The sequence below is a fragment of the Rana temporaria genome, chromosome 1, assembly GCF_905171775.1.
Source record: "Rana temporaria chromosome 1, aRanTem1.1, whole genome shotgun sequence".
NCBI classification, from domain to species: domain Eukaryota; kingdom Metazoa; phylum Chordata; class Amphibia; order Anura; family Ranidae; genus Rana; species Rana temporaria.
The window spans coordinates 245,054,861-245,071,379 of NC_053489.1; the positions used below are offsets into that span (position 1 = coordinate 245,054,861).

Below are 16,519 nucleotides of genomic sequence, written 5' to 3' on the forward strand. Positions count from 1 at the left end.
GCGCAGCGGTCTTACAAGCGCACTTTTTTTTGAAAAAAATCACTTTTTTAAATGAAAAAATAAGACAACAATAAATTTGGCCCAATTTTTTTATATATTGTGAAAGATAATGTTACGCCGAGTAAAATGATACCCAACATGTCACGCTTAAAAATTTCGCCCGCTCGTGGCATGGCGTCAAACTTTTACCCTTAAAAATCTTGATAGGCGACGTTTAAAAAATTCTACAGGTTGCATTTTTTGAGTTACAGAGTAGGCCTAGGGCTAAAATTAATGCTCTCGCTCTAACGATCGCGGCGATACCTCACTTGTGTGGTTTGAATACCGTTTTCATATGTCGGCGCTACTCGCGTATACGTTCGCTTCTACGCGCGAGCTCGTCGGGACGGGGCGCTTTAAAACATTTTTTTTTTGCTTTTCGCATTTATTTTTATTTATTTTACAATTTTTAACACTGAAAAAAAAAAAAAAAAAAAAATTATCACTTTTATTCCTATTACAAGGAATGTAAACATCCCTTGTAATAGAAAAAAGCATGACAGGTCCTCTTAAATATGAGATCTGGGGTCAAAAAGACCTCAGATCTCATATTTAGGCTTAAATGCAAAAAAAAAAAAAAAAATTTGGAAATGTCATTTTTTCAAATGACAAAAAAAAAAATGTTTCTTTAAGACGCTGGGCGGGACTGACGTTTTGACGTCACTTCCGCCCAGCGGAGCTATGGGGACGGGCGAAGGAGATTTTTCCTTCAGTCTCGTCCCCGCTCACCATCCGGATGGTCGCGATCTCCTCCGCCGCTACCGACGGCTCCGGTAAGCGGCGGAGGGCGCGGAACAGCGGCGGGAGGGGGGGGGGGCCCCTCTCCCGCCACCGATAACGGCGATCTCGCGGCGGATTCGCCGCGGAGACCGCCATTATCGTTAACACGGCCGCCCACAGAAGAGATGAATATCTCGATTGTGGCAGCAGCTGCTACCGTTACCGAGATATTCATCTCTAAAGTGATGACGTATAACGACGGTGGGCGGTCGGCAAGTAGATATTCTAATACTATAAACCATCGGTAGGCAACCTGGGGCCCTCCAGCTGTTGTGGAACTACATTTTCCATGAGGCATTGCAAGGCTGGCAGTTACAATTACTCCCAGAGACACGATGGGACTTGTAGTTCTGCAACAGCTGGAGGGCCCCAGGTTGCCTACCCCTGCTATAAACAATAAGTGGGAAGACTGGGAGATTTTGGCCTGGGGAGAAAACACCACTGACTGCCCACTTTAGGTTAAGGGTGGTTTTCTGCAGGCTAAAGAAAATGCCCCACACAAAGTGTACCAATATGATTGATGTAGGTTGGGTGTTATCTCAAATAATATAGTTTAACCTGTTCCTGACCGGCTCACGCAGATATACTGCAGCAGAATGGCTCTCCTGGGCAAAATCCTGTATATATACGGCTTCGCCCAGGAGAGCCACCAGAGGGCGTAAGAGCGCCGCCAGAGAGCCCAAGGGAACCCAACGTACGTGGCTGGCGAGCGCGATCACCGCTGGTCACACGCGATCACGTGCATGAGCGGGAGCATGGGGATTTGTGTGTGTAAACACACAAATCCCCATGCTGTCTGAGGAGAGAAGGAGAGACCGTGTCTTTCTACAAAATTTGTCAAAACTGTCCATCGCAACGTCACAATAGCGCAAAAAATCAGATCACCAGCATTACTAGTAAAAAAAAAAAAAAAAAAAACCCTTATAAATGGCATGAATCTTTCCCATAGTTTGTAGACACTAGTAGCCGGATTCAGAAAGACTTATGCCGATGTATCTTCTGATACGCCGCGTAAGTGCACGCGCCGCGTCGTATCTCTGCGCCTGATTCTTGAAATAAGATACGCCTGAATTTTGTCTCCATCCGACCGACGTAAGTCTCCTACGCCGTCGTATCTTGGGCGCATATTTACGCATATTTACGCTGGCCGCAAGGGGCGCTTCCATTGATTTACGCTTCGAATATGTAAATGAGCGAGATACGCCGATTCACGAACGTACTTACGCCCGTCGCAGTAATCAACGCCGTTTACGTAAGGCGTACGTCCGGTGTAAAGTTATTCCACACAATAGCAGGTGTAATTCATGTTAGGGTATGGACGTCGGAACAACCGTCGTATTTTACGTCGTTTACGTAAGTCGTATGTGAATGGGGCTGGGCGTAGATTCCGTTCACGTCGTAGGCATTGAGCCGTCGTATCTTAGGGAGTATATGCGACGTGATTCTGAGCATGCGCGCGCATGCGCTGTTCGTTCGGCCCTTCATTTACATGGGGTCACGCTTCATTTTAATACATCACGCCCACTTCCTTGCTACTTTGAATTAGGCGGGCTTACGCCGGCCATTTTACGCTACGCCGCCGCAACTTACGGAGCAAGTGCTTTGTGAATACTGGTCTTGCCTCTCTATGTTACGTCAGCGTAGCGCATATGAGATGCGCTACGCCAGCCAAAAGATGCGCTGCACTACGAGAATCCGGCTATAGAACTTTAATTATAAACCAATCAGTATACGCTTATTGTGATTTTTTTTTACCAAAAATATGTAGAAATATACATATCGGCCTAAACTGAGGACCTTTTTTTTATTTTTTTGGATATTTACTATAGCAAAAAGTAAAAGATTCTAGGGGTTATTTACTGTGACCGCAAAATCTGGTGCAATTCTGCACAGAAACCAATCGACTTCCAGGTTTTATTGCCAAAGCTTAACCACTTCCCGACCGCCGCATGTACATTTACGTCGGCAGAATGGCACGGACAGGCACATTGGCGTACCTGTACGTCCCTGCCTAGACGTGGGTCGGGGGTCCGATCGGGACCCCCCCCGTACATGCGGCGGTTCCCGTGGCTTCAGGAGCGATCCGGGACGAGGGCGCGGCTATTTGTTTCTAGCCGCCCCCTCGCGATCGCTTCCCCGTGCTTCACTGTGGCGGCTGCATCGATCGAGTGATCCCTTTTATAGGGAGACTCGATCGATGACATCAGACCTACAGCCACACCCCCCTACAGTTGTAAACACACACTAGGTGAACCCTAACTCCTTCAGCGCCCCCTGTGGTTAACTCCCAAACTGCAACTGTCATTTTCACAATAAACAATGCAATTTAAATGCATTTTTTGCTGTGAAAATGACAATGGTCCCAAAAATGTGTCAAAATTGTCTGAAGTGTCTGCCATAATGTCGCAGTCACGAAAAAAATCGCTGATCGCCGCCATTAGTAGTAAAAAAAAAAAAAAAAAAAAACTATCCCCTATTTTGTAAACGCTATAAATTTTGCGCAAACCAATCGATAAACGCTTATTGCGATTTTTTTTACCAAAAATAGGTAGAAGAATACGTATCGGCCTAAACTGAGGGAAAAAAAATTTCTTTATATATGTTTTTGGGCGATATTTATTATAGCAAAAAGTAAAAAATATTGCATATTTTTTAAAATTGTCGCTCTATTTTTGTTTATAGCGCAAAAAATAAAAACCGCAGAGGTGATCAAATACCATCAAAAGAAACCTCTATTTGTGGGGAAAAAAAAGACGCCAATTTTGTTTGGGAGCCACGTCGCACGACCGCGCAATTGTCTGTTAAAGCGACGCAGTGCCAAATTGTAAAAACCCCTTGGGTCATTTAGCAGCATATTGGTCCGGTCCTTAAGTGGTTAATTGAACAAGCTGAAGCTAGAAGCTGATTAGCTACCATGCACAGTGGCACCACATTCTGAGTGCACCATATTTAGTAAATCTACCCCATTGTGTTTTTTAAAAAATGTACGCTTTTTTTTTATAGTGCAAAAAATAACCACAGAGGTGCTCAAATACCACCAAAAGAAAGCTCTATTTGTGGGGAAAAAAGGACGTCAGTTTTGTTTGGGCACAACTTTGCATGACTGCGCAATTGTCAGTTAAAGCGACGCAGTGCCGTATCGCAAAAAATGGCCCAGTCATTGTGCAGCCAAATCTTCCAGGGCTGAAGCGGTTAATGTAACACACCTTTGAACAATATGCTAACAAAAGATGATCGTAAAGAAATTTTACAAGTTGAGCAAGATGACTGCCTGGTTTGTAAAAAAAAGAGATGGATTCACCTAAATATATACATATATTATATAATATTCTATACAATATAAAATACTAAATAAAATACAATGCCATTATCACAAAGAATCCTTATGATTCAGAGTATTTTAACAAATGAACACAACACATTTCCGCGTCCGTTTCCCCAGTGATAACCTGTTAGACCCTTAGGCCGGGTTCACACTTGTCCGACAAACGCTCCAACATTGGGAGCTCATGTCGCATGACGTGTGAAAATCAATGATTTCCTATGAGAGCCGTCTTAACCCCCTTGGCGGTAAACCCGAGCGTGACTCGGGGTGGGTTTCCAATGTTAGGATCGGTATCCCTGAGTCACGCTCGGGGTGGACGTGCAGAGTGTGCAGCGGTGCGGCTTACCTTCTCGCTGGATCCACAGGCAAGTTACTTACCTTGTCCCTGGATCCAGCGATGCCACCCCCGCTGTGTGAGCGAGCGGGTCCTCCTCGCTCGATTCACAGTGTCCCTGTGTGCCGCCGATCTCCGTTCCCGGGAGCGGAGAACGGCGCCAAATTAAAAAAAGTAAACAAACACAATACATACAGTATACTGTAATCTTATAGATTACAGTACTGTATGTAAAAAATACACACCCCCTTGTCCCTAGTGGTCTGCCCAGTGCCCTACATGTACTTTTATATAATAAAAACTGTTCTTTCTGCCTGCAAACTGTAGATTGTCCAAAAGTGTCCCTTTATGTCAAAAATGGTTTTAGATCAGCTAGAAAACAGCGATAATAAATTATAATCACTTGCAGAATTGTGCGATAGCGATTTGTGGGGAAATTCGTCATAAAAAAATAAAAGTAATGACAGCGACAATTCTGCAACTGAGCAAATTTCAGTGATTTTGAGTTGATTACATTATTGAATAATTTTTATTATAATTATATTATTATTTGTTATAATTATTTATAATTATTTATTATATTATAATTTATAATTTAGTTTTTTTTAAAAATGTCATACCCGGGATGCCTACAAGATTCTTGTTTGGTCAGATTTAAGTGAGTTATTCCTTAAAATTACAGGCCTACAGTACAAATAACCAAATTTCCTTGCAAAATAATTGTACCGCTTTTGGTACGTAATTCCAGACAGAATCATACCGCCAGGGAGGTTAACTGGTCCGACACATGTCGGTCCGACTTTGAAAATGCTTCCTGTACTACTTTTGGTCCGACTTTGAGACTACTTCAGCCCAATGTCAGGGCGTTTGTCAGACAAGTGTGAACCCAGCCTCATGGATGTGCCCACAAAATCAATTCGTAAACATATAATGCAAAAAATAAGTGCAGCGCAATCACTTACAAATTATACACTATTAATAAACAGAACTAAAACCACCATATTGGAATAGTAATAAATACAATATAAAAGTCCCATATATAGAACTCCATCACTGTGTACAAATCGGTGTCTATTCATATAATATTACTCTTGATGAGTGCCTGTCACAGGTCAAGTGCTACTATAAAAGAGTTCCACCCAAAAATGGAACTTCCGCTTTTGGAACTCTCCCCCCTCCGGTGTCACATTTGACACCTTTCAGGGGGAGGGGGGGGGCAGATACCTATGTAATATAGGTGTAGGGCTCACCCCCGCAGGAGCCGCTGGTTAGAATAGGGATGGCGTGTTACCTCTGTGAACGTCTAGGGGTAATGATGATGATGAGATGATGAGAGCAATGATGGAATGTCCAAGCAACAGGTGTCTTTTCTTTGTAGCTTTATTTCACCCAACACGGCAAAACAGTAACTTGAGGTAGATAGGGAAAGATGGGTGAAGAGGAGAATTGCAGATTCAGGCCCAACAGAATAGAAGCAGTCCTGCTTTAAAACGACACTCTACTTTCATTGCCCCTCCAATCGAAGGGGTATAGTGTACCTGGACAGGCCTCTCACATCGACCTGGCAGCCAGGGTATCACTCGGAGCACTGGGAAGAAAAGTAAGTCTCTGCCACAGACCTGTTGCAAATGAATATCAGGGAAGAACCTCTGCCACAGGCCCTTCCCCCGTATGTAGAATTACGAAGTGAATCTTCCCAGTGAATTTAGTGCCTGAATCTCCCTCAGGTAGTTCTCAGCTGGTCACCGACTGACAGGTTGCTGACATCCAACCTCTCAGTGTCCGGTCACCTTGATCCCCGGTAGGTTGTCTAGGCCCTGTTGGATCGCCTGCCTCCGGGCTCTCCTCAGACTGACTCCCCACCGAACAGCACAACTCGCTTGGGATCTTCCTCAGAAATTTTGGGAACCCAGTCAATCACTGGGGTCCCGCCATAGCTTCAGTTGCTCCGGGCCAGTAGGGTCCCGGAACCAAGAACACCGCGTTGCACGCGCACCCCGGCCTGGAAGGCCACATCGCCGGGGGCCGTGATGTGCGTACACCCTGAAAGTGGGTGCCGCACCCGGAACAAGAACCCCGCCCTGCGGCGTCTGCTCAAGAAGTACCCTCCCCCAGCATGCCCCGTGAGGGAAAACCCCTCCTGATTGGCTGCTGGCAAGAGGCGTTCCAGACTGAACTCCACTGCTGCCACCTGCCGCCCCGGGGTGGAAAAGCACCTCAGGAACACAGAATGAACACCCAATAGAGCCCAGTTAGAACAGAGGCTTAATTTACACAAATTACCTGGATGAGAGTTAACTAACCCTCTCATCCCCCTCTAAATTTAGGATAGCACCTGTACAGAAAGTACACAGGCGCTACATAGGTATTCTGCTCCCACTTTCGGGCATAGAAACCAGAGCCACCCGCAAGTCTACGCCACTTCCGGCGCCTTTTCCGTCGCCCCTGCTGTCTTCTGGGAGACACACAGGTCCCAGAAGACAGCATAGACTAGTGGGTATGCACAGCACGAGTCGCGCATGAGCAGTAGGGAACCAGGAAGTCAAGCTGCAAAGGCTTGACTTCCTGATTCCCTTACCGAAGGTGGCGGCGCCTCCACCCGAGAGCTTCGGGTGCCGACATCGCGGGGCGCCCTGGACAGGTAAGTGTCCTTATTTTAAAAGTCAGCAGCTGCAGGATTTGTAGCTGCTGACTTTAAAAAAAAACAAAAAACGCCAGAGCTCTGCTTTAAATATGGCTACGGGGTGTGACAGAGGTTCAGAGGACTGAAAATTTCCCCTATGATAGCCGTCACCAGCACAAAGGACACTTTGCATTAAATGTAAGTAATGGCCCTTGTGCTGTTTTTTTTATGGAAGTTATTTTATGAAACATAGGCATTACCTGCTTGGCTGTGTTTATGTGAAAATCCCATCCAAACTTTGCAACTACGCCTTCCTCTTCTGTCACCTCACAAAATTCATTGCATTCCTTTCAAAGAATGCAAAACATTCTGTGAGTCCAGAAAAGGCAGATGAATAACAGGGTCCCCTCCGCCACTCAAAACAACTCTTTGAACAGAGTGCAAGGAATTCTTTGAGTGCAGGAGCATATTTTCAGTTTGTATCACCTTATTATATATTGCTTGATTCACATTTGCCCACATGTATTAACAATCATAGGGGGTTATTTACGAAAGGCAAATCCACTTTGCACTACAAGTGCAAAGTGCACTTGGAAGTGCAATCGCTGTAGATCCAAGGGGGACATGCAAGGAGAATAAAAAACAGCATTTTAGCTTGCACATGATTGGATGATAAAATCAGCAGAGCTTCCCCTCATTTCAGATCTACCTCTCAGATTTACAGCAACTGCACTTCCAAGTGCACTTTCGGTGCAATTTCAAGTGCACTTTGCACTTGTAGTTTGCACTTGTGGTTCAAAGTGGATTTACCTTTCATAAATAACCCCCATAGTCATGGGCGTCCGCTGAAATTTTTTCGGGGGGGGGGGGCAGCGATACTCAGTCACATTTTACCCTTTCTTCAAACGCTAGCGGGGGTTAAAAGCGACCCCCCCATGTTAAAATTTAAAAACACCTCACTGTGCCCCCTGCATCTTTCAATATCTGAAACAATATCTGTACCCCCTCTCCACAACTGCACCTCTGGACCCCTTTACATTACACAGAACCCTGCATCACTGAACCCCTTTACATTACACAGCATCACTGGACCCCTTTACATTACACATCACCCTGCATCACTGGACCCCTTTACATTGCACAGCACCCTGCATCACTGGACCCCTTTACATTGCACAGCACCCTGCATCACTGGACCCCTTTTACATTACATATCACCCTGCATCACTGGACCCCTTTACATTACACAGCACCCTGCATCACTGGACCCCTTTTACATTACACAGCACCCTGCATCACTGGACCCCTTTACATTACACAGCACCCTGCACATGATGCCATACGGAATGCAGTCTAAGGATTATTAACTGTGATTACTGTCTGTGATTTTTTTAATATGCAGCATGGCGGTGGGGGGAGGGGGGTAAATGTCCTGCACTGTTCATAGTAACTTATGTATTAATGTCCTGCACTGTTCATAGTAACTCATGTAGTTACCATGTCCAGTGCAGGACATTTACCACCCGCCGCCTTACTGCATATTAAAAAAATCACAGTCATCATCACATTTAATAATTTTCAAACTGCATCATTCCGTATGGCATGCCGCATGCCATCAGCTTAATTTAGTTTAGTGTTTACTTGCCGTGACACTGACACGACTGATGCTGCTGTGCTGTCTGATTGTAATGAAGATGTTGTTGCTGCTAAATGCAACACAGACACTGACATGAATGATGACAGTGACAATCGGCCGCCCCGGTGGCCCTGGCCCACCGATGTGCGGGACATGGCGTGTCATTGTCAACACTTTTATGATTCCAGGGGGGGCAAACGACCTCCCTTGCCCTATGGAGCGGACGCCCATGCCCATAGTATTGCATGTGGCTCATTTTCTAGGGAATAGTGCCTATGGCTTTTGTCTATGAAGATTATGATGTCACACATTATACAGTACTACCTGAAGATGCATCATCGATCCAGTTAGTTTTACATTTTGTAATATTTATTATATTTTTTTTTACAGATTAATTACCCTATGGGAGAGCTGATCCTGTCATTGGGCTTCTTCTTTGTCCTTCTCATAGAACGCATTGTACTGCAAACATCTCAGTTTTGTAAACGCAATACTCAGGATGGCATCTCAATGGATTCTATTCCATCAAGTCCTGATGACTATCAAGAAAAAGTTGACCCTCCAAGTGCGATATCTATGGCCCCTGAAAATCCACACAACCATGTTCATACTCAAGTATATTCCAGTTCCTCCTTTCGCTCCCTTATTCTCTTTTGCTCCCTGTCCATCCATTCCGTTTTTGAGGGTTTAGCAATTGGTCTTCAGTCCAACTATTCCAGTGCTCTTCAGATTGCAATAGCTGTACTTATCCACAAGGGTATCATTGTCTTCAGTCTTTCTCTAAAGTTAATCCAGAGCATGACCAGACCAGCTTGGCTAATCACTTACATAGTGATTTTCTCTCTTATGTCTCCTATTGGGATAACTATTGGCATTATTGTTACACTACAAAAGACCAGCATATTGACTCTGGTGCAGACCATCCTAGCGGGTATTGCCTCTGGCACATTTGTATATGTCACTTTCCTGGAAATTCTCCCACAAGAACTCAATTCAGGAGAGAGACCTCTTTTAAAAGTATTCTTTATAATTATTGGGTTTGCAGTAATGGCAGTCGTAGCTATATGGGCCTGAGTATCATTTTTTTTTGTGCTACTGAGAACATTTAGTTATCAACCTACTTTCTGAAAGACCAATGTAAGTTACTTACACTTATATTTTGGAAAAATATAGAACAAACCTGGGCTGTCAACTGAGAATGAGGATGTTTATGGAAAATTCAGCACTTTGCACATGCCATTAAACAGGCTCTTCTAAATGAATAAACCATTGTTAGGTTGGGTCCAGTTACATTTTAGAACAAGCGATATTGTAGGATTCTTCCTACCAAGAAGTTCAATGTGTTTCTTCAATTTCCTCTCAGTACGTCCATATCAAACACTACTTGTGTGAGGTACCAAGACGTGAATCAATAAGGAATCTTCAGAAAGATGAAGCTGGGAAAATGTTACATGAGCTTTTCCATTTTCTTATTATGAGTTGGCATCCTAATTATTCTGAGAATACCAGTGCCTGTGAATGGCTAAAATTGGGATGGCTTAGAAAGAAAATGACAAATGGAATGGGGCAAAATGAGATTCCCTTCTGTGGTATAATGGGCAAAGAGACCCTGGCTACAGGAACACAATAGACATAACAAACTAAGAATCAGCTGGTGACACAAGATGTTTCATGCATTAAAACTTGTAGAAACAAAGAATGTTTAGCAACCATTCGATTCAAGCTATTGCACCTACAGCTTTATTCTGATTAGTTGCTATGGGCAACATGTACACTTGTCCTTTGTTTACTTAATTCCAAACTCATTCTGTTTTCTGGTACAATATAAGCCCTGTTTCATTATGTTCCTTTTATGCACCTTTGTTTATGACAAGCTCCTAAAACTTAGCAATTTCTAAAGCACCTTTGTACTGGTATTTTTTAGGTTTACAATGTTACATTGGGAAGAGGAATGTAATATGCATGCACTGGCCAGTACTTGAACAATTAAGCAAGTACAGTACTGGGTCTTTCTCTGGTCTTTTACATTAAAATTTCTTACACAATTACATATAAAATTAGTCTTTCGTCTTATTTTTTTTTTTATTAGTAAACCCCAAACATTATGTAGTTACCCCTATCTGATAACAGAAAATGTTATTAAGATGGTACCCTGGATCCTCCACGGCTGTGGACATCTCTTGAAACATAGACAGCTGTAGCCAGGCCTTGTCTGATAGTTTTGCAGATGTTAAAAGGGCTGTTAGAATATTTAGGAACGTCCTGTTTTAAAGTATTACTAAACCCACAACAGTAAAATCAGTCTGTATATGCAGTAAAGCATGCTTGTTATACTTACTGTGGAACCTAAGGAGTTATTCCTCTGCATTGTGTAAAAAGGCTGATTCATCTTGTCTCCTCTGATTCTCCCCTTCTTTCAGAGTCCCCAAACCATATCCGGATAGTACAAGTTGCACATGCTCAGTTTGGTGCAGAGGCAGCTCTTGGCTTTGTGAGGCCTTAGGGAAAAAGCCACACTCACGCCCACACTGGGAAAAAGTACAACATTTTTAGTGCAGAGTACTTGCATGAGGAGATTGGTCCCGCACATCTGCATCAGCGAGGCCTTAGGTGACTGCTTAATTTGCCTAATTAAAGAGCTGTCTCTGGTTTGATGTGTATTGCTAGAGGTTTTTTTCTTAAGAGAATGCATGTGATCAGCACAGGACTGCTCAGCACTGTCCCGGCAGAGGGTTCGGGGTACTACAGCCTCATAGGACAATCAGGGGAGAATGAAAACTCCTCCCATCTTTAACAAGACACTGATGGAAGTTACAAGACTACTCTAACTGCTGGTGAGAAAAGGTATTTAGCAGTTTATATTTACTAAAACTATTGCATTTCCATGTTCTATGTACTTTGGGGAGACAAGGTATAGTGAATGCAGGGTCCTGGGTTTGGTAAAACTAAACTAAAGATCACTGCTTTTATAACCCCATTTGTGCTCTCAACATCCCCCTTAAAATTTAATGTGAAACTTTTGATAATTCAACAAGATTTAATTATAATAGAGATAAAAAAAAGGATTAACGCCAGGTTCGCATCTATGCGTTTCTGAGGGCCGCATTTGCGCAGGCAGAGCAGCCCATTAATTTCAATGGGCTGCTGTGCCTTTGTTTACCGCAGAAAAAGGTGCATGCACCTATTATCAAATTGCAACTCGTAGGGAAATCACATGGTCATTTTACAGATGAAATTTCCCTGAGGTTCTTGCACACGCAATGCGATTTTTACATGCGTGGGGGTGCCATTCAGAATGAGTGACAGCACCGTGCGTTTTTTTCACACCAACGTGTTTTCACTGCAGGTGGTTGTGGGTGCAGGAATCACTGCGATTTCCATGCCCGCAGCCACACGCATAGGTGTGAAAGGGAAGAACAGCACAGAAAAAGATAATGTGAAAGAAATAAACCAAGTTGTTTAACTTCTAAAACTCAGTATGAAGAATTTTTTACCTTTACAGATACTCCTCTTTCAACGACTTGCCTGTTTAAAGACCACTCAGACTTAAGACCAGCTCTCCCCACTTAAACAACGCGTTATACATCATTGTATTGTACAGTACAGTGCAGAATTTTTATTTGAGTTCTGTACTTATGCAAATTAAAACAACGCTATTGAGCTGGAGTTGTTTGTTTAGACCTTTGCTCGTCACTCTGCTGCTCCCCCCGCCATCCTCAGTGAGGGAACCAGGAAGTGAATCGCTCCGACTTCACTACCCGTTTCCCTACGGCGCATGCGCGAGTTGCGCTGCTGATTGGCTCCCGCTGTGCTCTGGGAGCCGAGTGTTCCCAGGGCACAACGGGGGGAGGACGGGAGGTGACGTTCTGCCCGCAGTTTACCCGAAACTGTGTGGCCAGAAGTGGGTGCAAATACCTGTCTTTAGACAGGTATCTGCACCCCCCTCCCCCCTGAAAGGTGTCAAATGTGACACCGGAGGGGGGAGGTTTCCGATCAGCGCGAGTTCCACTTTAGGGTGGAGCTCCGCTTTAATACATTTCTTAGAAAACCTAACACAGTTATAACAGTTTATATTCACATTTCAACTTCACACCTAAAGACTACCACACCCAGCTTCCTAGAAGTGTATGTAGAAACGTATAAACAAAAGATATAACACTGATACACGATGGGTAATCGTGTTAAATACCTGCTCACGAGCAACTAGTTGCCTGATATAGAAATACAAATGTTCATACATTTCCTAATCTTGCAGTCAAAGGTTAACACTACAAAACCATTAGCTAGTCAAGATATTAAACTGCTTTTGTGTGATAGGTCAGGCTGTAAAGGCTATTCCTTTTTCACATTTAGTTATTGCTTAATAAGTCACACAACTCAGCAAGAGAGAATGTTTTTGTACAATTATTTATTCATGGCTGTGTTCTTAGGCAAAATTGTGATTCCTTGGCTGAGAAGCAACCCCACACATGAATGGTCTCACTGATGGTAGCGCTCACCTTTTTTTTTCTCCAGACAAGTTTTTTTCCGGATGCCCCAAACAATCAGAAAAGGGATTCATCAGAGAAAATTACTTTACCCCAGTAGACAAATGTGAGGCATAGGAGGTCAAATCAAGACACCACATCCCATATATTGATCAAAAGAGAAAATGGGGGGGGGGTAACAAAGATAACAGGTTATCTTTGTGGCTCCTTTTGAAGCCACGCATATCCTCACAGGATCTAAATGTGGTTTTATTCACTTCCATTTTAATTATGTATGTTAAAATCAATAAATTATGTATTTTTCTACTTGATTTACTTTTTCTTTATCGACACCGTTTAAAGTCCCTGGGTTTGTTACCCCCCCCCCCCCCCATTTTATACTTTACCCCAGTCTTCAGCTGTCCAATCCCTGTACCTTTTTCAGAATATCAGTCTGCCCCTAATGTTTTTCCTGGAGAGAAGTGGCTTTTTTGCTGCCCTTTTTGGCACCAGGCCATCCTTCAAAAGTCTTCGCTTCACTGTTCCACTGCAGATGCACTCACACTTGCCTGCTGCCATTCCTGAGCTAGCGCTGCACTAATGGTGCCCCCTGATCCCACAGCTGAACCAACTGTAAGAGACTGTCCTGGCACTTGCTGGACTTTCTTGTGCATTCTGAAGCCTTCGTCACAACAATTTAACCTTTCTCCATGACGTTATTGATGATCCGATAAATTGTTGATTTAGGTGAAATCTTGGTAGCAGTAATATCCTTGCCTGTGAACCCCTTTTTTGTGCAAAGAATTGTTTCCTGCACGTGTTTCCCTGCAGGTAACCATGGTTAACAGAGGAAAAACAATGATTTCAAGCACCACCCTCCTTTTTAGTCTGTTATTCTAACTCAATCAGCATTACATGGTTATTTCTGTCCTTGTCCGCGTCAACACTGACACCTGTTTAAATGAGAGAATCACTGACATGATGTCATCTGGCCTTTTTGTGGCAAGGCTGAAATGCAGTGGAAATGTTTTTTGGGGATTAAGTTAGTTTTCATGGTAAAGAGGAACTTTGCAAATAATTAAAATTCATGTGATCACTCTTCATAACATTCTGAAGTATATTCAAATTGCTATCATAAAAACCGAGGCAGCAGACTTTGTGAAAAATTATATTTGTGTCATTCTGAAAACGTTTGGTCAGGCCTGTAGTTAAAGGGCCGATGTGGGCATTTATTCTTCTGAGTGGATGTTTTTAAATATGTGAACTGAGCATGCATTATACATTATATTTAGCCATTGCACATAATGCAGTTTCATCCTCCAAAGAACTCGTTCACTAATTTGGCTTCAGAGAAGCACATTTCTTAATTTCCAAAAACATGTGGCTATTGGCCTTTTGCACCTTTTTAGCACTAGTAATGCAAGGTTGAGTTATCAGGTCTTGCCATATATAAATAGCACTCCGGAATAAATAGTGTCACCATTTCATAGTGTTTTCCTTGGTGTAAATGGTAACAGTCAGAGAGTTAAGACTACTTTTCTTACAAATCAGTGAAGGAAAAAACATTTGGATAGCTCACTGGCTTAGGTTAGGCTGATCACATCAGGGCTATCTTTCAGTGGGCACCAAGTAGTTTATCCGAACAAAACATAAGACAAAACCTATTACTAAAGCCCACCAGGACTGAAATACATCAACGTGTGTGTATTGTATTTTCCCCTACCTTGATGGATTTGAAATAAAGACTCTTTCATGAGTATGACATATCGAGTTGCCGACCCTTTGTTTGAGGATCAGAATAAAACATGCATCAATGGAAGGAGCGCCAGACCAAATAATAAAATAATTTAACATAATTTTATTGGCTTGCACTAAAAACAAGCAATGTGTTTTGGGGCTAGGAAAAACACTCCTTTCATCAGGGCTTCAACAAAACACAATATAATATAAATGTAGATGTGCTTGGTACAATCTTAATACCGACAACAAAAGTATATACAGCACATACACATAGAAATAAAGATAAAGGAATATCAGTATATAGGTAAAGATAAAGATTAGCATATGGCATGAACAATGTCTAACTCCCTATTTATTCTTCCATATTTTCCCAGCAAGGAGATACAAGTGAAATTCAGGTTCTTATTCGCTAACATTGCTGTTGCTGTATGAGAAGCCAAAAGCAAGTAGAAGTGGAAGAGTATAATTTCAATGATATTATTGGGGTTTTTTCTTTATTAATCTTTTTCAACATTACGTTACATACATTATAATACAAAAATACTTAAGACACATATAAAACACACATATACGGTCTCTATATACCTCCTTCATTAAAATGGAACATAGAATATCCAAGCTCAAACTTACCGACCAATCAGCAACCAACCAAATTCACCTTTCTAACAGTATGTGTTAAAAACAGAGGTTTAGTTGCACGCATTTGCAAATGCATGTGTAAGCTGCAGGCCCTGTCAAGGCTCTCTGTGTACTGCAGTCCTAATTCTAAAATTTAAAGTCTCCTCTGTGGAAGCACATGCATGCTGATGGATAGATAAAGGGCAGGTGACTGGAGGTAGCCCAGCCCTCCTTAAAGGGACAGGAGCACACTAAACACCCAGCACTTAGAAGCAAAGGTGCCAGTGCGTTGCCTGACCACAATGACATCAATACAAAAAACAAATATCACTGCCCCTACCTATGAATGGTCTATACATTTAGGAGCGCTGGAAAGGGCTCATTAAAATTGACTAATAATTGTAATAGTAATTATACTGGGAAGTCTACTTATCCTATGTAAAATATACCCAACCATATTCTAAAACCACTAGTTAGGGGAGTCAATGAAGGTAGGAAAAAGGGGGAGAGAGATAAAGAGGAGAGAGACAAAAAAGAACAAGAGAGAGAGGAGAAAGAAGAGAGAAAGAGAAAAAGAAAGTGAAAAGAGGAAAAAAAGGGGGGGGGGGGAAGGGGAGTGAAAAAAAAGAAGATGAAGGGAGAAGAGGGGGAAAGGAGTGGGAGGAACTTAATCCCCCACATTCTCCCCCTCTTGTGTTATGTGTTTAGGATCTAGAGTTCTAGAATCAATACCCTCTAAAGTGCAAGTGTATAGTGACGTGTCGACGTGTCTATATAATGCCAATTGTGAAATAACTGGAGTAGCCAATTGTAATGGGCTCTTATGGTTAAAATCCACCTTATTTGTAGCAGCCATAGCAGCTTTGCTAAAAAAAAAACGTTTTGTAATGACAGCTAACATTTTTCTATTCTCAGAGGTTCCCTTTAAATTACATGTAGCACCCTCTAGTGTGTTGTA

General features: G+C 42.7%; 1 protein-coding gene across 2 annotated transcripts in view; it reads left to right on the plus strand.

The window, feature by feature from the left end:
- Window positions 1–10,794, plus strand: part of SLC39A2 (solute carrier family 39 member 2) — a 52,223-nt gene extending 41,429 nt beyond the window's left edge. For both annotated transcript variants that reach the window (XM_040352555.1, XM_040352566.1), the window contains one exon: window positions 9,128–10,794. In XM_040352555.1, the coding sequence (XP_040208489.1) occupies window positions 9,128–9,811 (684 nt within the window). In that variant the 3' untranslated portion in view covers window positions 9,812–10,794. The remainder of the gene's footprint in view (window positions 1–9,127) is intronic.
- The last annotated feature ends 5,725 nt before the right edge of the window (window positions 10,795–16,519 follow it).